The 27,112-nt window shown below is 36.4% G+C and overlaps 2 protein-coding genes across 2 annotated transcripts; both read right to left on the bottom strand.

Moving 5' to 3' along the window:
* Positions 1-987: 987 nt before the first annotated feature.
* Positions 988-2,991, bottom strand: LOC129239455 (odorant receptor 7a-like). Its single transcript, XM_054874950.1, has 4 exons — positions 2,229-2,991; positions 1,815-2,172; positions 1,325-1,391; positions 988-1,257 (listed from the first exon to the last, which is right to left on the bottom strand). The coding sequence occupies exons 1-4, from the start codon at positions 2,978-2,980 to the stop codon at positions 1,178-1,180; spliced, it is 1,257 nt and encodes a 418-aa protein (XP_054730925.1). The 5' UTR covers positions 2,981-2,991; the 3' UTR covers positions 988-1,177.
* Positions 2,992-23,442: 20,451 nt separating this feature from the next.
* Positions 23,443-25,436, bottom strand: LOC129239456 (odorant receptor 7a-like). Its single transcript, XM_054874951.1, has 4 exons — positions 24,685-25,436; positions 24,270-24,627; positions 23,780-23,846; positions 23,443-23,712 (listed from the first exon to the last, which is right to left on the bottom strand). Exons 1-4 carry the CDS (start codon positions 25,434-25,436, stop codon positions 23,633-23,635), a joined length of 1,257 nt encoding a protein of 418 aa, XP_054730926.1. The 3' UTR covers positions 23,443-23,632.
* Positions 25,437-27,112: the final 1,676 nt, after the last annotated feature.

The raw sequence follows: 27,112 nt of genomic DNA, 5'->3' as shown, positions 1-27,112 counted from the left end.
AAAAATTCAGTGGGATAATTTACAATATCATCTTGATTTGTAACGTCGAATTTGTCAACGGATCGATATGTTTGTTTTGGACTTGGTATGTTAGCCAAAATAGCCGCATTCATTTCATTCACATCTTTATTTTTGCCAGCCATGATGGCTCGTTCACTAAGCCAATCATGATTTTTGTAATTTTGAGGCAAATTTGGGAAAATATTTTGAATTAACTGTTCTTTCGTTTGACTTATTTGACAAAAGTTTGGTTGTAAAGTCATTAAGCCAGTTAAATTATCGACATTATCTCTGCGAAAAAGCAGAGAAGGAGAAGAGAACTGTTCCATCTGATAGCCATATTGTACAAACATATCCAAGGGTACCTTGGTCCACCTTTTCGGCTATATCTCGAGACCCTGGTAACTCAGAGATCTAAAAAATACTCTGCATTAAAGCACTCATCAGTAGCTTTGATTTGATACCCACAATGTAAAAACACATCCTAGGGTTACCCGGGTCCTCGTTTTGGCCTTCGGCAGCGCCACCTGGTGGTGAGTGGAATCAATAAACATAATATACTAACCTTCACCGTGGAAAAATATATATATATACCAAATTTCATAATAATCTGTCCAGACACACACGACCAAAATGTATTCAATTCTAATGAATGCTATGTGCGGTACAAAAAATACGTGCGGCAAATAGCAAAAACACACTCATTTAACCGACGCACCGCACACACACGCGTTATCGGATTTCAACCAAACTTCACAGAAACCTTTGCCAAAGCCACACCAACAATGTGTGAAACTTTCATTGTTTTCTATACACGCGTTGTTGAGATTACCGGAGACAAATGCACACTTTTTTCCGGCTTAATTTATATATATATAGATAAATAGAAAACTCCGAACCTTCGTTACCCTCCTAATCTTGGACCAATGTTGAGGTATTCAGAAAGTGAAAAATAAAAATCTTCTATTTTAAACACAATAAGGGGTTCTCTATGTTTTCCAACATTAGTAAGGTACACGAATTGCACATACAAGAAAATATTGACAAAACCAGTATTTGTTTTTGTTTTTCAACCAAGCAAGTAGTCAAATGCGAACCTGTATCAGCTACTTATTGTTGTTTCTTTTCAGGTTGCGTTTTCAATGGGGCGTTCTCAATGGGATTTTTACATTCCTTGCTATTCTGAAAAACATAGAGTATTCCCCTTACAACTTTTATTGCAGAAGCTACTAGGTGCAGATTTTTTAATCGTCGACACTAAAAATGGTTACAAGTAAGTTTTTTATAATCCAAGATCAATTCACTATAGCTGCTGATTTCTAACCCTTTAGATTCTCACCAAGACCCATTTCTTGTATGAAAGTAAAAAGTGTAAAAGAAAATTTTGCAATCTGTAAAAAAATAATATATATATTATATTTATCTATATACATATATTTGATAACAACAGCTGTGTTTCTTTACTCGCATGCGCGTTTGCGCGTACAGCAAAAAACAAATAAGCAAAGTAAAAATATTTGGCTTCACTGTTCAAGAAATATCAAATAAATATTTCTTTAAGTAAATTATCACATGAAAAATGCAAGCGGTCCAAAAAGCTTTTAGTTGATAGAAAATTCTTAATTGTTTTTAAAAATTCTGAGAGGGTGTTGCCGGCGTTTGGATTAATATTTAAGGTCGATAAAATAGATTGCAAAACCGCAACATATAAAACTGTGCGTTTATTGCTTAATACAAATTCATATGCAAGTATTTATGCGCGTAAAAAAACACATATTCTGTTTTTATTTTGCTTATAGGCCAAAGTAACTCACCGACAAATTAGTGGCCAAATTTATCGGCACTAATTTCATGGCGAAAAGGGGAATGGAATCCTGAGAACGATGCAAAAAGTAGATTAACAAATTATTAAAACGTTTATTCTGGTCAACCCAATTGCATTTAAAAATAGCCAGGCGCAACTCATCGCAATCAGCCAACAAATATGACGCGTGGTAACATGTCGGCGATGTCTGAAGGAGTACACAGAAAAAATACGTGACAGAAGCAATTTTAGTCGTAAGATCAGCAAAAATGAAAATGTTAATCATCGTGACGCCAAGTATAGCCGCAGCTACAATAAACTGAGTGAATACAGTCACAGACATAATGGGCTCAACAATGCTGGCAACCCTATTGAAAAAATAGATAATATAATATGTTTTGGAGTACTATGTGCAACTACTTACTTCAGTATTTCCTGATGTATAACAATACATTCTAATAGCTCTTTATAATTATCATCAACACTTTTCTTCTCATCATAACCCAAACGTTCGACGCGAACTGCTAAAAGCTGTATATGTGTACGTATAATATATATATAAACGGCCGGATATGAGTCGTTTAATACTTGATGATATAGCAGTAATAAAAGTAAAAATATATCATAGCTAACTTGTAGCCAATACTCCCATGAAGATCTATGCCAATCAACATTCGGAATCCAGAACGATATCGGTGCATGTCCACCCACTAATGCGGCCACAACAGTCAATATTTCATACGTGAAGTATGCAACCGCGAATCCAAAAACTAGTCGATTACCAGTTATGCCGCATTTACGTATTTTTTCCCTATCCTCAGATCGTGTATAATACTTATCCAGTTCCGTTACTATAGGTTCAATGTCACGAAGACGATTTTTTGACATTGCCAAAGCGATGCTTTTAATTGGTATAGCAAGTACATTTAATGAGGCTTGTACGCAAGTTAATATTTCCATAACAGATAGCTTATTGCGATCGCGCAACCAACCAACATTGCAAATAACCGGCGAGAAGAGTACGATAAAACAGGTAATGAACGAGTAAAAGAAATATGGAATACGATACTTATTCGGCGGGTTAATACCCAGGTACCTGAAACTATTGAACAGATAAATAACTGCATCGCGACTTGCGAATACTGGGCGACCGTGTTTTTTTATCAAGTCGAACATTTGCCTTATAATGGGTGCGAGAGCTTTTAAAATAAACTAATGTTGCTTCCGTTATTTGGTACTTCAATTTATATAGAGAATAGAACTGCTCAAATATGCAGTTAATTTCTAGAAAATATTGTTTGCAAAGGTGAATAAATCAATATTCTAATAAGTATGTATATATGTTGCTATTACCTCGCACCAGTTGGAAAAGGAGTGCATACATAAGTATATGTACATACGAGTATGTATAGTATTTGAATTGATCCGCCAAAAAATTTAGTGAAATTTTTGTGCGACACCATGACTGACTATTGGCCAATACCGGCCTCATTTTGAAAGGATACATAAACTTAAACTTTTTCTTTATTTTAGGGTTCAAAGTTTAAATGTTTTTAATCCTGAATTCAGTAATTTATAGTAACCAAATGTAGTAATATGCCCCTTTACGTACCACCACAAAAAGATTATGAACCTTTTGTTTCTAGCACTCATAATTGGCGGGAATGTTAGCTTCATCTTTAGTATTGAAATAGTAGCGATCAAAGACATATCCGGCCTATGGCCAACGGCAAACAGCTAAGTATCAATATAAATTTTTACGCGAGCCGAACACATTTTCAAAAATTGCATTAATATTAGGGTAAAAAGAAAAAGATGGACGGTAGTGATCCATTTCTCGGAAGGTAACGATTACACGATTTAAAGTTTATGTTCGTTGTCAAGGTGAAATTTCACACGAAAAAAAGCAGTTTGCTGTTTTTGTTTGTTTCATTCAGTTATGAGTTACGAGGTATTAACAATGGAAGTCAACAAAGAGAAGACTCGGTATATTTTAAAGTTGTGCTTTGATAAAGGCGAAAATGCACGACAGGCCGCTAAAATTGTGAATGGTGGTTTATAGTGCCGATAGTGTAACAGCTAAACATGTTAGAAGACGTAACATCACCCAGGAGCTAAAGATCGACCATAAAACAGTTTTGAACCATTTGCGCAAAAACTTTACGCAAAAACTTTACGCAAAAATTTCCCTTTCCCCAAAATAGTATTGTATTATATACTAACCAATTTTAAATGCTGAAACCCAAAAACAGAAGTTCAAAAGTGTTCATGCTTCAAATTCAATTTTGACTAATATTTCTCTTTGGCACTAAAATTAAAAACCTAATTTGTTTGTTGTATTTTCAATGATTTGCAAAAATCTTCAACAGCTGCTGGTGTCACTTTTTGAATTTAATACCCTCTCTAAAGTGAAATTAGAATTTTCAATGCATGCCCCTATGCCGCCAGAATAATTTATAAGCAAGGAGCGTGCTATAAATTACACCTGTGTAAAAAAACTTTAACAGGTATATTTCTAGAGAAGAAATACATACGCATAAATAGAGTTTTACTGACCGTGAATGTGGGTAAAGTCGAAACGTATGTTAAAATAATATACCCAATAAAAATAATATTTCCTTAATAATTACTTTTTCTAATTTTTTATTAATTTATTTTTTCTTAAAACCTTCCAACATTTTTCACCTGAGTTCCGTTTGTATCAGTGTTGCCCTTTTCGAATTTCAAAAAACTATTCGTAGGATGTTGGGTGGATGCAGAAGTCGAAAATATATATATATCTATATATATAAAAATGAAATGATGTTCGTTTGTACGCATTTTTTTGGGCCGATACGAGGCCAATTTTATTCGTTCTTTTTTCATATTATAGAGATCCACTAGGGGAAGGTTTTTAGCAAAAAAAAATATTTTTTAAATATTTTCTTCATATAAAAAAAAGAAAAAATCAAAATATTGTACAAAACAAAACTTGCTCGATTCTTAGATTAAAGTAAGTTTCGAATCGACATTCATTTTATGTGTACAACTTTTTTTGAATTTTTCGTTATTGTATACAGAAATTTCAAATGATTCGAATGAAAAATTTTTTTTTTTTTATTTCTTCCATAAAATATTACACCTGTCGTTAGACAATAAGTAATTTGATTTACAAAAAGATGGAATGAGAGTGATATTGAAGGGCCAATGCCCCCAAGCTCATTTAGAAGAAATATATACATATTATTTAAAAACAAGTGGTTAACAAACAATGACATATACGATTAGTTGACAATTGATTACAAGGATTTTGCAAGATCTGTTGGTGTTTGACGGTTAAGCCGACTTTGGGTAGATTTTTCTTTATTTGGTAGTCTTCTCATCATAGGATTTGTATGCGTTAATTATCTATTTATGTGTCTTCTGCTAGCGCTTTGTATTGTTTCATCAATTGTATCGATGTCAAGGTCGCGATGAATATCTGCGTTAGGTATGTACCAAGGGGCATTAGTTAAGGTCCTTATTTATGAAAATAATATTTCAATTCAATTGAGCAATGCTTTCTTTGACCAATTCTATATGGAAATGAATGCGTTTGCAAACGATGTTTTCGGCTATGAACAAATGTTGGAATCGAATGAAAAAGGAAAGAAACGCGAAATGATAAAAAAATTCTTGTAAAATTTAAAATGAATGGTGCTTCATTGGAAAAATTCAAAGGTAATAAGAACATACACAAGATAAAGTTAGAATTCGAATTTTTAGATTTATTTTATTTATTTCTCATTTTTTCAGAAGTACACCACACAACAACTCATTCCAACTCTGATTTTGAAATCCTGTTGGAATTGGTGATCGATAATTTTGTCACTATAATGGTCAATGGAAATTTGCGTGTATCAGACCCTGCATATTATTTACCATATCAACTTTTTATGGAACATATGGACCAAATGAACACAAAAAAATAATTTAGTTTTGTTTTGATTTTTTGCAACATTTTAGTTTTCAGTTAATACAATAAAAACAATACTGTTTTTTAGTGAACACAAAATTCTAAATTTATTACGTTGTTTGTTTAGATTTTTTTTACAAAAAAAGTAAATTTTTTGGTTTTGAGGAAATTTGTTTATTGGTGCTATTTGTGAAAGCGTAGCTAAAGTTAATGGAATACCACTATGACACAAACATTTTTTCAAAGGGGTGTTTTTCGAAAATTATAAAAAAGATTGTTTTCAAAAATTTTGAAGAAATAAAGTAAAATAAAAAAATTTCGAAAGCATGAAATTTTTTCAAAACCAAATTTTCCTCAAAAAGATAAAAGAAATTTCTTCGAAGAGGTGTTTTTCTAAAATTACACAAAAAAAAAATTCAAAAATTTTAAACAAAATAAAATAAAACTTTTTCAAGGGTATGAAATTTTTTCAAAACAAAATTTTTAAAACAAAATATAATAGTTTTTTCAAAATATTTAATTTTCAGCAATTAACTGAGAAGAAATTTGTTAGAGCGAAGTGTTTTTCAAAACTTCAAAAAACACTTTTTAACCAAAAAAAATAAACCTTTTTTCAAAAACAACAATGATAACATTGCCTAACAATTTCTGCACTTTTGCACAGTCTAAAGAGGCATTGATACAGAGTGTATTTCCAAACATAGTTCAACATTACAAAAACCATGATTGACTCAGCGAAAGAGCAATTTTAGCTGGGAAAAATAAGGACGTCAATGATATAAATTCAGCTATTTTAGATCAAATACCTGGTGACATAGTTGCGTATAAGTCAATGGACACTATTACTGATCAAGATGAGGTCGTAAATTATCCAACTGAATTCTTAAACTCTCTCGATTTGCCAGGCTTACCACCTCATAATTTACGATTAAAAATTGGAGCACCGATTATTATGCTACGCAATAGTAATGTGCCCCGACTTTGCAACGGTACCAGACTCGCTGTGAAGAAGCTAATGGGTAACGTTATCGAAGCAACAATTTTGAAAGGGAAGTACAAAGGAGAAGACATTTTGATACCCTGAATTCCACTGATTCCGGCGGATTTACCATTCGATTTCAAACGTTTGCAGTTCCCTATTCCTTGCCTTCGCTATGAGAATTAATAAGGCGCAAGGACAGTCTCTACAAATGTGCGGTATTAATTTAGAATACCCAATTTTTTCTCATGGACAATTGTATGTAGCTTGCTCACGAGTTGGCAAACCATCGTCATTATTCACGCGAAAGATGAAAAAACCAAAAACATTGTCTACCAAAAAGTGTTACAATAAAGTTCGAATGAAATTGTATCAAAGAATTTGCTTTGTTTCGTATTAATTTTATTCTCTTTCAGCAAATCATTGAATTTATCGTCTAGCGAAGTGGGCGAGGGTACGCTAGTTATATATAATTGGCAAGTACGTCTTTTATTCTAAATTTGGCCGAGCTCCTCTTCCACTTTGTGGTGTCCATCTTCATGTTTTTCCACAAACTGAGACACTAACAGCCCCGCCTTCGTTATTTATGAGGAGCTTTTTCATGTGAGATTCACATTTTTTGCATTGCATGCAGAGGCGCGACCACTATTAGAGGAAACCTACCTGCCCATCAGTCGCACTGTGCAGTTCGGTATCGAAAAGTTTCAAATTCAACTCAACTCTCACTCAAACCTCGAACCTCGAAGACATCAAGATCAAGTCGTTTGAACTCTTGACTGATCAAAATTAGAGTTAGATTGATTGGTAACTTTCTCTGATGAGTCACAAAAGGATGTATTTGGGAATTGTAAGTATCACCAGGTACTTCGGAATATTTAAAGTTTCAATTGCGAATCCAGTGAATCCTTGGCTTATAATAAGGAAGAAGTCTAAAACTTCACCTGAGTTAGGTCAGATAATTAATAAAGTATGGCATGTATAAATAAATATTGCAAAATTTGGCATAGTCAAGACCGATGCCTTCAAAAACGTTGTAGAGGGTTGAGAGAGTGAAATTTCGTTGAGTACCGAATCTTCTGTCGAACAGAATTTTTCGAAAAAAAGAATAATATTTTGCGTCTCTTTATAATTTTTTGGCAACTGACCCCTAGTTTTATACAATTTCTATTAATTTTGTGTACGCCTAAGGTTGTAAGCTTCAAAGAAGAAATCAGATGCAAAAAAATCAATGTAAGCTTGAAAACGAATTTGTTCAAAAATTCAGTCATCGCAAGAACGTAGGAGGAATAGTTTGTGACCCCCTAAACCACCAGCAAACTATAGTGGCTTTTGATTGTCTAGAAATTAATTCCAGGATCGTACTTTTCTAGTGTGTGCCAACATGAAGTCCAAAGCCAAAACAAAATAATAAAAACAACGATTTTCACTAACCTCTCATCATCATCATCGTCGAATCACAACTCCTTCATACTCATTTCAACTCGGTTTTTATTTATTTTAATATTTAAATATTTTCAACTAACTTATTTGGATGGAATCTATTTCTATTTAAATTTCTCGCCCAAATTATTTCGCCCGATTAGCCCAAGCGAACAAAACTCTTCATCGAATGAGTGCCATAATACCAAATTACAATTCGTTCGATCAGCTCTTTCGACCACAGTAGAAGATCGAACGCCGCTCATAATAAGGGCCTTACCACCAATTTTATGTAAATATTATTTGCTATTGAACCTACGGACACCAATATGTATGTAATACAGCAACTTATTGCCATTGCTTTCTCCAGAATTCTTATAAAGATAATCTTAGAAAACAGTTGCTCGAGAAACAGGGAGCCCTTATTTTCTTCCAAATAACCGCTAGTGCAGTACAAAAAGGTTTTGCACGTCTGTCAATGTCATAATCCTTCAACTAACAACTAATAATAAACAGAGGCGCTCAACATGCATCGCCAACCACAAGGTACTGGGTGAAATGTCTGGCAATTGGAAACCATCTCAAAAGTTTATTTAAGTACACCAAAAAACATATGTAAACAAGAGCTTTTATATGATTTCAATTGGGATAAGAGAGGAAGTCAGAGAGAAAGTACGAGAGTGCTTTAACATACTCAACAAATCCGTTGCACTCTCATACACACATCATGAACCGTTTAATGAGGACATATGGACGTGAGCACAAGCACTTTTGGAAAACCTCTCCCACGCATTCCGTGCCAGTATTCAATTGCCCGCTACCACGCTGCAACCTATCCATTTACTCTTGTTTTCTAGGAAACTGAAATTAATCCTTGATTCCTATTCACTTTCAGCATAATTCCAGTATTGCTAAAGTCTCAATACCGCAGACTTAGCCGAATGCATTTAGCACATGTTTGTCAGTCAATCCTCAGCAAGAATATCGCGACAAACTACCATAGCTACGAGTATACTCGTGTGTGCATATGTACTTATATTGTAGATATACCTTAGGTATACAGGTGTAGGTTGACTAATATAATTTTGGTTTTTGTAATGAACGAGACATTTGTTGTCATCTATCATATTGCCTCTTAAACGATATTTATTAACTTATTGCAATTTGTGATGCTGCTGTTGTCTCAAAGGGGAATATGCACCCAGACAGACACCAGAGTGTTCACAACAGTAGTTACAATTTTTATGTATTCGATTTGGTCTTAGTATTTATTTATATTATTTCATTACTATTGTTTTGTTCTTCTAGAGCCCCACGCGAACATTTTTTTATTCCCGTGAAGGCATGCGCCTTGTGCATATTACACCAAATAAATGATTTTTCACTGAAATATGGTAGATGTAGCTACTCTATATTTTCCAGTAATATAAATTATAGTTTGTTGTTATGGAGCACTATGTGCTCATTGAAAACAAGTTATTGCTTGTGGTTATGGAGCACTATGTGCTCATTGAAAACCACATAGTGCTCCATAACCACAAGCAATATTTTGTTTTCAATGAGCACATAGTGCTCCATAACAACAAACTATAATTTATACTAGTTTTTGTAATCTCACAAAATTGAGCTATTAAATATATACTCGTATTTAGTAATAAATAGAATAACAAAACTCAGTAATAGACATACTCAGAAAAGGAACACATAACAACAGATGTCCGATATGAACAACTAGTGCGAAATACATAAATAGATTCAAAACAGTAGTAAAAATAATATGTAGCTTCTGCTCAAATATGAACGAGACGTTATCAATAAAACGGTCCGCGGATGAGATATGGCAAAAATAAATTTTTTGTTTTTTGGCAGGACTGTTATAAGCTTACATGGCAAATTTCAGCGTAATATGTCACATAGTTTGTTTTCTGTGCTACTGTAAACAAATCAAGCTCGAGTGTGTTCTTCGAATTCTCTTTTATGACTTCAATTGTCTCAAAATGTTTTCCACGGAGCGGCAACTTGAGCTTGGGAAACAGGAAAAAGTCACATGGAGCCATATCAGGCGAATACAGTGCTTGCGGAACGATATTAACATTATTTTTGTTCAAATAATCGCGAACAAGACGTGATGTGTGAGGTGGTGCATTATCGTGATGCAAGAACCATGACTTGTTGTCCCACAATTCCTTCCTTTTAAGACGAATGTTCTCGCGCAAACGCTTTAAAACGTCTAAATAATATTCAGCGTTAACCGATCGACCTTGCGGAAGGAACTCCGAGTGTACCACACCTTCGTAATCGAAAAAAAAACAGTCAGCATAACCTTAATTTTTGAGCGACTTTGGCGTGGTTTTTTGGGTTGATGTACGGCCCTCTTTGAACGATTTGTACCACTGGAAAACACGTGCACGCGATAGAGCAGAGTTCCCATAGGTTGTCTACAACATTTTTAAGGCGTCTGAAGCCGAAATTTTGTTGGAATAACAAAATTTCAAACAAATTCTTTGTTCAACTTGAATTTCCATCGTTAAATTCGAAGAACACACTCGAGCTTGACCCGTTTACAGTAGCACAGAAAACAAACTATGTGACATATCACGCTGAAATTTGCCATGTAAGCTTATAACAGTCCTACCAAAAAACAAAAAATTTATTTTTGCCATATGTCATCCGCGGACCGTTTTATTGATAACGTCTCGTTCATATTTGAGTAGAAGGTACATCAAAGATTAGTCAACGTGTGAGGGGTGTTCAAGGTGATCTCGATATCATTATAAAAAACAACTCGGATTCAAAATATTTATCTGCTATATCTAAATATATTTTTCGTTCTTGTCCGAAAAATGTGCGGCCGCATTAAGCTTTTAATCGTTAGAATATTTTTTTCTACGAAGATCTGTTTTCAAATTTGAGATCAAAAACCAATCACTAGGGGCCAGTTGTTAGCTATGCGGTAAGTGATTGATTTCTTCGAAGCTGCCATCGGAGCGTTGTCGTAAAGAAGCAAAATAACGCCAAAAAAGTTTCCTCAACTTAAAAGGTAGTACTACTACTAGTACCTCAGGAAGTGAGTCAAATATACTATGTATATACAGTAGTACCTCAAACGGATAGGTGGAGATAGCTGAGCATCAGAAGCACGAAAAAAAAACATCGGGGAAACTCTAAGCCGACAGTTTCCATGTTTTTTTGGCACTGTAGATTATAATAAGTCCATTCATTCAGTAACTAGTAGAAAACCAATAGATATCCTCAACTCTTTCAGGCCGCTGGTCGCGATTGTTACAATAAAGACCCTCAACGTAGCTGGCGAAGAGAACCTGCTCAAAGTTAATAGAGGACTATGCAATAAGTGATCCGGATTATACATAGAGGAAGAAATTGAACAGGACCGTTCTTGTAAAGGGCAGAAGAGTTACAACGTCAATAATTTAATTTGATTGTTTTGGCTTAAATTTAATTGAAATAATACGACTTGCGAATGTATAGTATACAAGCCGGAGTTTTTATATACTATTAACAATAATTATTTTGGTTTACATTTACATGTTATTAAAACTTCTAAAATTATCAATTATATTGCCTACAAGTGATTTTATTAACTACTGGTTTTTGCTAATGGATCGTAAATCAAAAGGTGGAGCGTGATGCTCATTGCATTGTAGTTGTGGTTGAATATCGCCCTTGCAAACCGCACGGACGCTGATCGGGATGCAGGTATTCTTTGTGGAACCCATGTCCTGTCAGCAATTGAGTCATTTCAAAAGTGATGCCAAATGACTCTCGGTATATTTTGGCTTCTTCTGGAGATCGGAAGAAAACTTTTATTGACGAGCCAGCTATAATTTGGGCCAAAAATTACAGAAGCGGCGCCGTATCCTCTAGCCTCCTGTTTACTATCATCTGTGTAGCTTTGAGTTGAATTCGCAATTGTTGCTGTGAAATCACCGTGACGGTTTGCCAGATGTAATTGCAGACGCTGCGGAACTCGTTTTTGAAGGGTGACATCCGTTGGAAGTGATGTAGATTTTCCAGTTGTTTTGACGTCGTCAATTCTCGAGATTTCGGCTATCTTGAGGTGCAATGGAGTAAAACCGGAAGGTGCCAAGGCTGAGTTAATCGAAACTGTGTAGAACGCTCTAATCGTTCGAATGGCAAAACCTGTTTAAAACGACCTCTATATACAGCGTATGTAATAAAACTTAGTCGCTTTGTCCCGGATACTAGCACCATACGTTATTGTAGGTTCGACAACTTGTATGTAAATAGTTATAACATTTTCGGATGCACACCTCAAGTTGGACGCAAGTGTTGCCAAAGATACGTTGCACTTTAGTTATCACGTGACGCGTATGGCTGCTAAACTTCAAGTTGTTGTCAACTCCCGAACACTGGCAGCGGACCAATTGGTCGATAGGATGCTAGGCTATGGTATTTAAATCTTACTTGTTTGATTTTGAGAGTATTTTAACGTAAACTTCTTTCCATGGTTTAGAGAAATGGCCAACCCTTAAACACGCATTATACAATGTGGTTAAAAATGTTGTGCTTGCCTTGGCCTTGGCTAAAATATATCTGATATGAAGTGGTCTACTCCAGGTGCACTGTTTTTATTCATTGTTTCTAACATATCGAATACCTCACCCTCGGTGAATTCAATGTCGTTTGGTGTTCCCAAGCTAGTTTTAACTTGCTCGTGAATTAAGCGGTGGTGAATAGCAGTGTCCTCATTGTCATCCGGATAACAAAGCTTCGGCAGTTTCACGTTTCGATATAATTACCAGAACTATACAACGATGGAGCGTCTTTTGTGATACGGTTTGTAAGTGACCATACATCTACCCTGGTTATTACAGAATTTACGAAACTTAGCTGTAGACACTTCTTTAAGTGCCTTAGCATATTCACTTTTGGCAGCGGTATGTTCTGCCGCAGCTGCGGTTGTAGGTTTGTTCACCTTGATTTACTTATTTATGTCGTGGTGAAGTTTGATGCATTGCTCCTCAAGCGTCTGTAAATCTTGTGCCCACCATGGATTATAACGTTCAGCGCTACCTCGCTTCGTCATGGATGCCTCAGAGGCCTGAGATATGACATCTTTAATGTTTTTATCTGTTGTGTCCAGATTATCTGGAGTCGCTAAACTGAAATCAGTTTCCAAGGTGCCAGTTTCAGAAAGTATATGAAAGAAAGTGTATTTTATTAAAAATGTTCCATAGATAAGTTGACCCAATTTTGGAGTTATATTTAAGTGGATCTGAATTTTAAAAGTAATAGCAGATTGATCAGAATTTGGAACTGCCGTGGCGTTTACTTGCCAGTCAATAAAAGGAGTTGCTAAGTTATCAGTCGATAAAGTGACGTTTGGAATTGAACTTGCCGATGCCCCATGACGAATAGCGTTGAAGGTGGGAATTGTTCCTATGTTGCTTTCTATTATATTAACGGCTTTGCTGATACAATATTAGGTATTGTTCTACTATGATGTTTCTCAGTATTTGAACCCAAAAGTGAATGCCATCCGTTAAGGTCACCCACGATTTGCAACGAAGAAGATGTTTTTGAAATAAAGTAGTTCAACACGTGTAATGTGTTGTACTGGTCCACGGTTGGTGCGACATAGGCGCTATGTCGCTATGTATAGAATCCGCTGCTCGATACTGACTTTGACCACGCTGAGATTTGGCGTCGATAGCTGCGACACTCGAGGGGCTGCACCAACGGATTTCTTCACTGATCGGGGGCTTCGAAATGAAAAACAGAAATGTCATCAATAGGCTTCATTTTATTAGCATTGCCAACATAAGGTTCAGACACCAAAGCGGTGTCGACAGAACTAAATAGCAATGGTTTAAATTAATTTGTATAAAATTGAGCGTCCGTCGCCGAGTGGTCTTCGTTTACTTTGTTTCCAGTTTTAGCATTCCTTGTGCTAATGGTTGAAATATTTTAATTTTCGTTTATTATAAGTCTAAAACATAATTATTGTTTTTACAGACCACTTAGATCTAATATGAGCATAAATTACTACTATATTACTATAATTATTAAATAAATTAGAAAAAAGAGTTTAGAAATTTATAAAATTCATTCTTTGAAACCGAAAAGTCAAGCGGAATAGAATTCGAGATCTCATTAAATCTGTTAAAGCGCGGGCAATAGGAGCATTACGCACATAATTCGTGTTAAGAAATTTAAGATGAAATGGATAAGTATTGCGTAACGATCTAGTAGAAATATGAAAATAAATGCAACGTAATAGGGATGAACAGTCCACTTCTCCTTTAATTACACTAAAAAAAAAAGACAGTGAGAGTATGGACTTTCTACTCTCTAGAGGCTTTAAGTTAATTAAAGTCAAACGGGAATGATAGGAAGGGAAAGGATTTGAGAATTTTAACGACCTGAGAGCATATTTAAGGAACACCTTCTGTACACGTTCAATTCTCTCTATAGCAAATTGGTGGCAAGGCCTCCAGATAAAAGTTGCATATTCTAATCTAGAGCGAACAAAGGAAGTAAAAAGTTATTTGTGAGTGGAAGGGTCCGAGAACATCGAGCTATTACGCCGTATAAAACCTAAGACTGAGTAAGAAGTGGACACAATAAATTTAATGTGACTTTTTTTTTTTTTTTTTTTTTTTTTTAATATTTTACGTTGCGACTAGTTACAATGAAAACTCTTATTAATTAACGAGCAATTTGTTTAGAATTTAGAAAATAAGGTACATATATACAACAATTAACGCTAAGGTGTGGTTAGTACATTAAGTCTTTGGGCTTTCTTCTTCTCCAATTAGCTGGATTAGCGAGAATAGTGGCCTCCGTATTAACGTGGTTTTTTAACCTTTCATCATGGGCTTTTGCTATCTTTTTTATTGTTTCTGCCACCGAGTCAATACAGGGTGGCTGATGAAAGCCGCTACGAAAAAAAAATTGAATAACTTTTTTTCTTTTTAAGTTATCTGTTCCATTTTTGTTTTAATTTGCAGATTGATCTTTAAAATTTATTAAAATGGATAACTGGGACACGCAAACAAGAATTTGGATAGTCCGCCGCTATCACGCACTGGAGTCCGTAGTTTTGGTACAGAGAGAGTACAGACGGATGTTTGGCGGCGATCCCCCGAGCAGATGGACCATAATGAGACTGGTGAATAATTTTGCCGAGCAAGGAACAGTCGCAAGAAGGCCTTATCATCGAAACCCACCAGTTCGGACGGAGGAAACGATCGCTGCTGTAGCTGCAGCTATACAAAACAATCCAAGGGTTTCAACAAGAAGCTTATCTGCTCAACTTGGTGTCAGCCGACAGTCTTTGCAAACAATAAGGCACAAAGATTTAGACTTATTTCCCTACAAAATTCAAATGGTTAACAAACTGAATGCAGCAGACTTGCCGATTCGCTTGGAATTTTGCCAGAAGATCCTGCAAATGGTGGAAGAAGACCAAAACATGTTAAACTGCCTTTTCATGTCTGGTGAGGCCCATTTCGATTTAAACGGCAATGTGAACAAACAAAATTGTCGAATATGGAGTACTTCTAACCCACAGATATTCCACGAGACGGAATTGCACCCTCTTCCCGTGACAGTGTGGTGTGCGGTTTCTTCACGCTGTATTGTCGGGCCTTATTTTTTTGAAGAAAATGGTCACACCGTTACGGTTACTGGAGACCGTTATTTGAAAATGCTGAAAGAATTTTTCTATCCAGAACTACGCCGAAAGAGAATTCCTTTCAACTCTGTGTGGTTTCAACAAGATGGGACAACGTCTCACATAGCCCAGACTGTTATGACAGAGTTGCGACGAAAATTTCCCAATAAACTGATTTCAAGAAACTCCGAATTTCGTTGGCCCCCCAGGTCGCCTGACCTTACTGCACCTGACTTTTTCTTGTGGGGTTTATGTAAACAAGAAGTTTATAAAACAAAGCCAACAAATTTGGATGAACTAAAACAATCCATTCGGGCAACAATTGCGGCTATTCCTGTCGCAACTCTCAAAGCAGCAATGAACAACTTTTTACTAAGATGCCGCACTTGTGTCAACGAGCATGGGGGGCATTTAAATTCAATTATTTTTAAAACTATTATAGTTAAACTACATTTAATAAAATTTAATGACCTTCAACTTGAAAAAAAAAATAAATGAATTCCATATACTAAAAAAAAAGTTATTTGAGTTTCTTAATGTAGCAAAATTCATCAGCCACCCTGTATTTCTTGTTGGAATTTTATAATGACGACAGAGTTTTAAGATTTAATTAGGTGGGAATGGTTGCCCAAGGAATGAGCACACTTGGACGAAGATAAACGGATTCGATTACTTCTATAAGTTCTGTTGCATCGACCTCTTTTGAAACACATTTTATGATCACCATTGGGCATCTGATTCTGCCGTTTTCTGTTATTAGGCTTGATAAATTAGCCATTTTCTCAATTGTCGCGTCCCGCTGCCGAATTGCACACGTATTTTGTTGTTGGACACTGGAACAAATTTGACAGGGGCAAAATTAGTATACCCAAAACTAAATGTCTAGGATAAAGGTTTTAAGAAAATTGCGACAATTCTCTCTTTGTAATAAAATATCAGAAAATATGTTTGACAAATAAAATGTTTTTCTTCGTTTTTAAATTACGATCTGTTAAATTTAAACAATAAGTAATTATTTTTGAAGTGTATAGCCGAAGGCCTTAGCAGCCAGTGCTTGTTCCTTTTTTTTCTTACCTTTAAGTGGAATAATTATTTATAATTATTACTCTTTTCAATAAATAAATAAATAAAAATATTTTTAAAGTATGTAGTATTGAAATTCTTTGTTTTCTAACCAATATTAGATAAACATCCAATTTTGCTTCAGATTAAATTCAGTTTGCGTTACATTATATTATTTGTTATTAATCGTTAGAATCTGCGTTTGCCTACTTTCTTCAATTGTGGTAGTTTGTATACGAAGTGTTCCCCGAATACGCAAAACACTTCTCTTATGTATGCCTATCACAAAGAAACTAAACATGCTTTCCTTAGAGAATATTGGTTAGCTGCCGTCGCCGCCAAATTATGTATGTATTTCTCAAGCATTTTATCTTGATGTTGCTTTAATAATGTTTTTAATTCAGTTGTTGATTTGCTAAGTTTTGCCTTATCTTTGAGATGTTTAGTAGTTTGTCACTTTTTACGGAGTTTCCTTTTTTGTTGTATTTTTTGCTTGATATGTATTGGAATAGATTATTTTTGTTGAGTTTTTATAGTTAGAGTCGAGAGGGTGAGGACTTTGATGATGGAATCGTTGAAAAAAGCCTTTGCTAAGTCAATTTCGTTTTCCGTTTTTATTGAAATATTTATTGCCAGTTGTTCTTTCACACTTTGTCAAAAACAATTCCAGTCCGTCTTTTTATTATATAGTCCTGTAAAATTTTGTTCGTGCAGAGCTCCAAAAATTGTCATTAGAAGTGGCGAATGTTTCGACGATAGCACCAAACATGACTTAATAATCAGGTGGGTTTTGGGAATATTTTTAGCAATGCATAATCAAATAAATGTGGTTGTTTTTTGACATCTGCAGGCCAGTATGCCGGCTCTCCGGTACTTATGAAATGTCCATTATTTTTTCCTAAAGCAACTAGTAATTCTCGGCCTTTTGAACTTGTTAATCTTGATCCCAAAATAGAATTTTTCGCATTGTAGTCACCTCCAGCTCGAACCTGTTAAATAGTGACAGCTGCGCATGCATGTCACAGAGAATGTGAATATCCCGATACGCCAATCGTTGACGACAGAACTATCGTTCCACTACCCGACCATAACGAGGTGAGAATAGCGATAAAACGGCTAAAGAACAACAAAGCAGCGGTCGCCGACGGACTGCCGGCTGAGCTATTCAAACATGGCGGCCAGGAGCTGGTAAGGTGCATGCATCAGCTTCTATGCAAAATATGGTCGAATGAAAGCATGCCTGCCGATTGCAAGTGTGTGCTCTGCCCAATCCATAAGGGCGATCGTGCAATCTGTGCCAATTACAGCGGGATTAGTCTTCTAAATATCGCCTATAAGGTTTTAGCGATCCTATTGTGTGAAAGGCTGAAGTCCACCATCAACTAACTGATTGGACCTTATCAGTGTGGCTTTAGACCAGGAAAGTCTACCATCGACCAAATATTCACAACACGCCAAATCTTGGAAAAGACCCATGAAAGGAGAATCGACACGCACTACCTTTTCGTCGACTTCAGCTCAGTGCTATCCGCCTCCTCCAAGCATGACAGGCACATTGAGTCCTCAATGATTCCAATGGTGGTCATATGCTGACCCCATGGGTTGTGTCTAAGTTTTAGTAGAAAGTTTGACAGTTTTCTGTTCGGACTTGTCACAAAACACTTTGCAGTTGTGCAGCGTTCTAGAGCGGACCATCGCTCTTTATGTAGATTGCATACATAATCGCTGATCCAATTCAAGATTCCTGCGGAACTGATTCTGATTATTGGCTCTGGCCCTTGTGGGGGCATCGCTGATCCACGGTTGGCCAATTCGTCGGCAATTTCGTTTCCTTAAACACCGGAGTGTCCCGGAACCCATATAAATACAAGCCTGTTTTGTCTTGCGACAGAATTGAGCTTCTTCTTACATTCTTGAACAATCTTTGAGGTTTGCTTCGCGTTCTCCAGGACCTTCAGTGCTGCCTGACTGTCACTAAAAACTCCAATCTGTTTCCCGCTCCATCTCCTCTCGATTATCCATTCGACTACTTTCAGGATAACAAAAACTTCTATTTGGGCAACAGTTGCCATTTCCCCCATAGCATAGTGATACTTATTACTATCGTTTAAGTACCAACTGGCTCCAGACCCTATTTCATTCTTGGACCCATCGGTAAAGAAAATATTCGTCAAACTTCCCTGCATGCATTCTGGATTGCTCCATTGTTTGCGCAATGGAAATCTGACATCAAATTTTCCTTCCAAATGAAACTGTGGGTATTAGGTGCCAAAAACAGTGGATACTGCTCAGATAGCAACTTAAAGATTTCTCTATGCCCGAAGTTCCGTCTTCGTGCCAGAAACCATATTTATGGAGTCTACACATTGCTTTTACTGCTTCCTGTTGTATCTTAAGATCCAGGGGGAGCAAATCAAGCATAGTATTTAGGGCATCACCAGAAGTTGTACTCATGGCACCCGGATTGTGACTTAACCATGCTCCGTCGCCACCAGACCACAGAAGCGTAAGTGATAATTGGTCTGATAAGTGCTGTGCATATCCATAAGACCACAGCAGGTCTCAGACCCCAGGTGTTACCAAAGGCTCTACGGCATTGCTGAAAAATCCTCAATGCGCAATTCACCTTCAGTGAAACATGTGTCTCCCAAGTCAGCTTCTTATCAAAGATCACTCCTAGATATTTAACTTCATCGGAAAGACCAAGTGTCACACCTTTCAGTGTTGGAGTGATGGACTCCATCCAAATTCCGTAAACAAGACTATGGTTGTTTTGTTCGGATTAACGGAAAGACCTTGTCTCATGCACCAGTCATCGATTTTGTCAAGAATCCTCTGCACTTTCGTGCAAAGCCTCCTTAAGGATTTATCCGATGTTAGCGCACAGACGCCGTCCGCATATGCTTGGACATGAAAACCGAGTTCCTGCATCTCCGCTAGTGGAGAGTCTACGAGGGAACCCGCCTCCGATGTGGTAACGGATTTCCGCCTGGTGCACGAGTATATTCTCCAGAGAGTGGTTTCAAGATCTTTGTTCTGAACACTGATGCGAGGAGTTCTGCTGAATTACAGGAAGTACCCGGAATCCAGATACTCGCTCGTACCAGCCTTTCTTTGCTACTCTCAATAATAATGAACTTGATCGCAGGCTGGAATTATTGCTATCACTTTTTCCAGCCATTCTCGGGAAAAAGCACTGGAACAGTGCACCTTTACGATGCCGTCCACCACGCTTTTACCCTCGAAAGTCGACGCGTTTTTTGACTCACCGATAGCTTTCCAAAGATAGCTGTCAGGATAGTCTTGTTGCCCTTTGGACAGTAAACCGTCTTGTTTGTCGGTATGTATCTCCAACGTTATTGTCTTTGCTGCTATTCTCGCGAATGATTCGTCAGACGTTGACGGAAGAGTGTCATTCGACATTTGAAGTCCTTTAGCCTTTGCCTTGTCAGGTAAAGGTTTATCTACCTTGCATTGGGTCGAGGATGCAGGCATTTCCAAATTCCGTCTATCGACTTTCCTCTTCTTTGCCTTTCTCCTCTTCCCGGTCGTTGGCACAGACGCCGTTTCGCTTCCGGAAGAGTGCAACGTTACAGAGGAATCCTCTGTTCTGCCACGTTTTTCCGTTGCCACTGCAGGTGTCGAAGTTGACGGAGCTTGAGTACTTACCTTAGCTAATGCTTCGACTTTTTCGCCTTCTGTTTTCTTCGTTTGATCTGTCTTGCGGATAGACTAACACCTGCTTTCGAATCTCCAATAATTTCAGTCTTTTTACCGGTACTTACCTGATTTGCACCAGGTTTGACCGTTGTCAAAAACTTACTCGGTACCAGAGGTCCATCTGAGTCTACTGAGAGATTGTCCGCCATCTCCACATCCTCCACAAGTTAGTCAGTTGCTTCGGATCGTTTCGACGACTGTGTATCACTCACACTCACTCGGCTCTCCATTGGCATAGCCAATGTGCCATTTTTCACCACTAGTAGTTCGCTTCCTCCGGAACCCTGGGTGTCAGTTCCAGTCATAGGGCGGTGTGGGGTTCGGGCGTGCTCATTCGATGCCCGAGCCGTCGATTGCTCGACGGGAGGATTTCCCGAAAGTGGGTTACCTCGTGCAGAAACATCTATCGTTAACCCCCACATTGTAGAAAAATGTATTTTATACCTCCTGCCAGGTTGTCGGTACGGTACTCTCCACATAGTACTTGGGGGGACACCAATTCCGCCGTTCCGCGGATGGGTGGATACCCAATACCTATATGGAGCTGCCCTCTTAGTTGGTGGTAAGTTAATCTCCATAACATGGGGTTAAATCACCACTTAAGCCTCATCGCCGCGGCAAGCAGACCGACATGACAAGGTGCTTCATCCATAATATGATAAAAGTTTTGAGTTCTGTTTCTGGCGCGTAAATCCGTTTGCGTTCCAAATTGCAATTTTTATTTTACTTATTAAGTCCATTTAGCTTCGATACCAGTTTGGTTAAAATGTTCATCATGGTGGCGATTTGTGTTGTCAATTGTTTTATTATAGTTTTAAGTTCAGTTATATCATCGTTACTTGATGTGGTACTATTAGGGTTGTTAAATTCATTTGTTAGTGTTTCATTTGTTAGTTGCTTGCGTTGATGTTGCTTGTGCATAAGAAACGCCTAGTATTGATCTATGTTAGTGTATTATTAGAATACAGTGATTTTCATCGCTGCTCGTATTTAGTTACAAGATTCACGCTGATTTAAACATAAAAACTTCACAATTAAACAAGCTATGGAGGTCTTAATTAAGGAATTCAGTGAAAGGATCGCTGACGATTCCCATGCATCAAATTGTATCACAAACTTTGTCTGCGTAACACCTGCTCTCGACAAGTTTGATCACGAACCGCGTGCTAGTTCAACAATGACTTCGACATTGATTAAGTGGTTACAGAGGCAGTTTCGCAGTTATTTAGATTTTCTTTTTGACTAGCGAAAACCCGCCCGTTCCGCTGGTCGTCTTTAAAAAAATCTAGATTAATTAATTAACTTAAGCCGAAAAATACTGTGTGTATTTTATAAAAATTCTCGCGCATGAATAGTAATGAAAGAAGTTTTGAATAGTAGTAGCAATTAAAAAACGTTTGATGTGATTTACTTTATTACTTTTTTATTGTAATGCTCTTTGGTATACAATATTCTTCGTTTTTCCATGCGTTGTTGAATAAATGAACAATACCGATGGCTTACCAACTCTTGAGCATGAAACATAAAGTTAGCCATGAGGAAAACATGGGTATTCTAAATCAATACCACAAATTGATAAAGTTTGGCCTTGTGACTTATTAATAGTAATCGCGAATGCAAGGCGAACAGGAAATTGAAGACGTTTGAATTCAAACGGCATATCCGATGGTATCATTGGTATTCGCGGTATTAAAACGTCTTCACCAGAGTATTTTCCATTCAAAATTGTTGCTTCAATGACGTTATTCATCAATCTCTTAACTGTTAATCGAGTGCCATTATATAGTCGTGGTTGATTTATGTTTCTCAACATAATAATCAGTTCTAATATTTTCAAGATTAGCATGTGTGGCGGTAATCCAGGTAAATCAAAGGAATTCAAAAATTCAGTGGGATAATTTACAATATCATCTTGATTTGTAACGTCGAATTTGTCAACGGATCGATATGTTTGTTTTGGACTTGGTATGTTAGCCAAAATAGCCGCATTCATTTCATTCACATCTTTATTTTTGCCAGCCATGATGGCTCGTTCACTAAGCCAATCATGATTTTTGTAATTTTGAGGCAAATTTGGGAAAATATTTTGAATTAACTGTTCTTTCGTTTGACTTATTTGACAAAAGTTTGGTTGTAAAGTCATTAAGCCAGTTAAATTATCGACATTATCTCTGCGAAAAAGCAGAGAAGGAGAAGAGAACTGTTCCATCTGATAGCCATATTGTACAAACATATCCAAGGGTACCTTGGTCCACCTTTTCGGCTATATCTCGAGACCCTGGTAACTCAGAGATCTAAAAAATACTCTGCATTAAAGCACTCATCAGTAGCTTTGATTTGATACCCACAATGTAAAAACACATCCTAGGGTTACCCGGGTCCTCGTTTTGGCCTTCGGCAGCGCCACCTGGTGGTGAGTGGAATCAATAAACATAATATACTAACCTTCACCGTGGAAAAATATATATATATACCAAATTTCATAATAATCTGTCCAGACACACACGACCAAAATGTATTCAATTCTAATGAATGCTATGTGCGGTACAAAAAATACGTGCGGCAAATAGCAAAAACACACTCATTTAACCGACGCACCGCACACACACGCGTTATCGGATTTCAACCAAACTTCACAGAAACCTTTGCCAAAGCCACACCAACAATGTGTGAAACTTTCATTGTTTTCTATACACGCGTTGTTGAGATTACCGGAGACAAATGCACACTTTTTTCCGGCTTAATTTATATATATATAGATAAATAGAAAACTCCGAACCTTCGTTACCCTCCTAATCTTGGACCAATGTTGAGGTATTCAGAAAGTGAAAAATAAAAATCTTCTATTTTAAACACAATAAGGGGTTCTCTATGTTTTCCAACATTAGTAAGGTACACGAATTGCACATACAAGAAAATATTGACAAAACCAGTATTTGTTTTTGTTTTTCAACCAAGCAAGTAGTCAAATGCGAACCTGTATCAGCTACTTATTGTTGTTTCTTTTCAGGTTGCGTTTTCAATGGGGCGTTCTCAATGGGATTTTTACATTCCTTGCTATTCTGAAAAACATAGAGTATTCCCCTTACAACTTTTATTGCAGAAGCTACTAGGTGCAGATTTTTTAATCGTCGACACTAAAAATGGTTACAAGTAAGTTTTTTATAATCCAAGATCAATTCACTATAGCTGCTGATTTCTAACCCTTTAGATTCTCACCAAGACCCATTTCTTGTATGAAAGTAAAAAGTGTAAAAGAAAATTTTGCAATCTGTAAAAAAATAATATATATATTATATTTATCTATATACATATATTTGATAACAACAGCTGTGTTTCTTTACTCGCATGCGCGTTTGCGCGTACAGCAAAAAACAAATAAGCAAAGTAAAAATATTTGGCTTCACTGTTCAAGAAATATCAAATAAATATTTCTTTAAGTAAATTATCACATGAAAAATGCAAGCGGTCCAAAAAGCTTTTAGTTGATAGAAAATTCTTAATTGTTTTTAAAAATTCTGAGAGGGTGTTGCCGGCGTTTGAATTAATATTTAAGGTCGATAAAATAGATTGCAAAACCGCAACATATAAAACTGTGCGTTTATTGCTTAATACAAATTCATATGCAAGTATTTATGCGCGTAAAAAAACACATATTCTGTTTTTATTTTGCTTATAGGCCAAAGTAACTCACCGACAAATTAGTGGCCAAATTTATCGGCACTAATTTCATGGCGAAAAGGGGAATGGAATCCTGAGAACGATGCAAAAAGTAGATTAACAAATTATTAAAACGTTTATTCTGGTCAACCCAATTGCATTTAAAAATAGCCAGGCGCAACTCATCGCAATCAGCCAACAAATATGACGCGTGGTAACATGTCGGCGATGTCTGAAGAAGTACACAGAAAAAATACATGGTGGAAGCAATTTTAGTCGTAAGATCAGCAAAAATGAAAATGTTAATCATCGTGACGCCAAGTATAGCCGCAGCTACAATAAACTGAGTGAAAACAGTCACAGACATAATGGGCTCAACAATGCTGGCAACCCTATTGAAAAAAATAGATAATATAATATGTTTTGGAGTACTATGTGCAACTACTTACTTCAGTATTTCCTGATGTATAACAATACATTCTAATAGCTCTTTATAATTATCATCAACACTTTTCTTCTCATCATAACCCAAACGTTCGACACGAACTGCTAAAAGCTGTATATGTGTACGTATAATATATATATAAACGGCTGGATATGAGTCGTTTAATACTTGATGATATAGCAGTAATAAAACTATAAATATATCATAGCTAACTTGTAGCCAATACTCCCATGAAGATCTATGCCAATCAACATTCGGAATCCAGAACGATATCGGTGCATGTCCACCCACTAATGCGGCCACAACAGTCAATATTTCATACGTGAAGTATGCAACCGCGAATCCAAAAACTAGTCGATTACCAGTTATGCCGCATTTACGTATTTTTCCCCTATCCTCAGATCGTGTGTAATACTTATCCAGTTCCGTTACTATAGGTTCGATGTCACGAAGACGATTTTTTGACATTGCCAAAGCGATGCTTTTAATTGGTATAGCAAGTACGTTTAATGAGGCTTGTACGCAAGTTAATATTTCCATAACAGATAGCTTATTGCGATCGCGCAACCAACCAACATTGCTAATAACCGGCGAGAAGAGTACGATAAAACAGGTAATGAACGAGTAAAAGAAATATGGAATACGATACTTATTCGGCGGGTTAATACCCAGGTACCTGAAACTATTGAACAGATAAATAACTGCATCGCGACTGGCGAATACTGGGCGACCATGTTTTTTTATCAAGTCGAACATTTGCCTTATAATGGGTGCGAGAGCTTTTAAAATAAACTAATGTTGCTTGCGTTATTTGGTACTTCAATTTATATAGAGAATAGAACTGCTCAAATATGCAGTTAATTTCTAGAAAACATTGTTTGCAAAGGTGAATAAATCAATATTCTAATAAGTATGTATATATGTTGCTATTACCTCGCACCAGTTGGAAAAGGAGTGCATACATAAGTATATGTACTTACGAGTATGTATTTGAATTGATCCGCCAAAAAATTTAGTGAAATTTCTGTGCGACACCATGACTGACTATTTGCCAATACCGGCCTCATTTTGAAAGGATACATAAACTTAAACTTTTTCTTTATTTTAGGGTTTAAAGTTTAAATGTTTTTAATCCTGAATTCAGTAATTTATAGTAACCAAATGTAGTAACATGCCCCTTTACGTACCACCCCAAAAAGTATTCCAAAGAAATCAGTTCGCGAAAGATTATGAACCTTTTGTTTCTAGCACTCATAATTGGCGGGAATGTTAGCTTCATCTTTAGTATTGAAATAGTAGCGATCAAAGACATATCCGGCCTATGGCCAACGGCAAACAGCTAAGTATCAATATAAATTTTTACGCGAGCCGAACACATTTTCAAAAATTGCATTAATATTAGGGTAAAAAGAAAAAGATGGACGGTAGTGATCCATTTCTCGGAAGGTAACGATTACACGATTTAAAGTTTATGTTCGTTGTCAAGGTGAAATTTCACACGAAAAAAAGCAGTTTGCTGTTTTTGTTTGTTTCATTCAGTTATGAGTTACGAGGTATTAACAATGGAAGTCAACAAAGAGAAGACTCGGTATATTTTAAAGTTGTGCTTTGATAAAGGCGAAAATGCACGACAGGCCGCTAAAATTGTGAATGGTGGTTTATAGTGCCGATAGTGTAACAGCTAAACATGTTAGAAGACGTAACATCACCCAGGAGCTAAAGATCGACCATAAAACAGTTTTGAACCATTTGCGCAAAAACTTTACGCAAAAACTTTACGCAAAAATTTCCCTTTCCCCAAAATAGTATTGTATTATATACTAACCAATTTTAAATGCTGAAACCCAAAAACAGAAGTTCAAAAGTGTTCATGCTTCAAATTCAATTTTGACTAATATTTCTCTTTGGCACTAAAATTAAAAACCTAATTTGTTTGTTGTATTTTCAATGATTTGCAAAAATCTTCAACAGCTGCTGGTGTCACTTTTTGAACTTAATACCCTCTCTAAAGTGAAATTAGAATTTTCAATGCATGCCCCTATGCCGCCAGAATAATTTATAAGCAAGGAGCGTGCTATAAATTACACCTGTGTAAAAAAACTTTAACAGGTATATTTCTAGAGAAGAAATACATACGCATAAATAGAGTTTTACTGACCGTGAATGTGGGTAAAGTCGAAACGTATGTTAAAATAATATACCCAATAAAAATAATATTTCCTTAATAATTACTTTTTCTAATTTTTTATTAATTTATTTTTTCTTAAAACCTTCCAACATTTTTCACCTGAGTTCCGTTTGTATCAGTGTTGCTCTTTTCGAATTTCAAAAAACTATTCGTAGGATGTTGGGTGGATGCAGAAGTCGAAAATATATATATATCTATATATATAAAAATGAAATGATGTTCGTTTGTACGCATTTTTTTGGGC

This window comes from Anastrepha obliqua, chromosome 2 (genome assembly GCF_027943255.1).
Source record: "Anastrepha obliqua isolate idAnaObli1 chromosome 2, idAnaObli1_1.0, whole genome shotgun sequence".
Taxonomy (NCBI): domain Eukaryota; kingdom Metazoa; phylum Arthropoda; class Insecta; order Diptera; family Tephritidae; genus Anastrepha; species Anastrepha obliqua.
The sequence above is the reverse complement of the archived record's forward strand: the minus strand, read 5'-3'. Positions and strand labels throughout refer to the sequence as shown.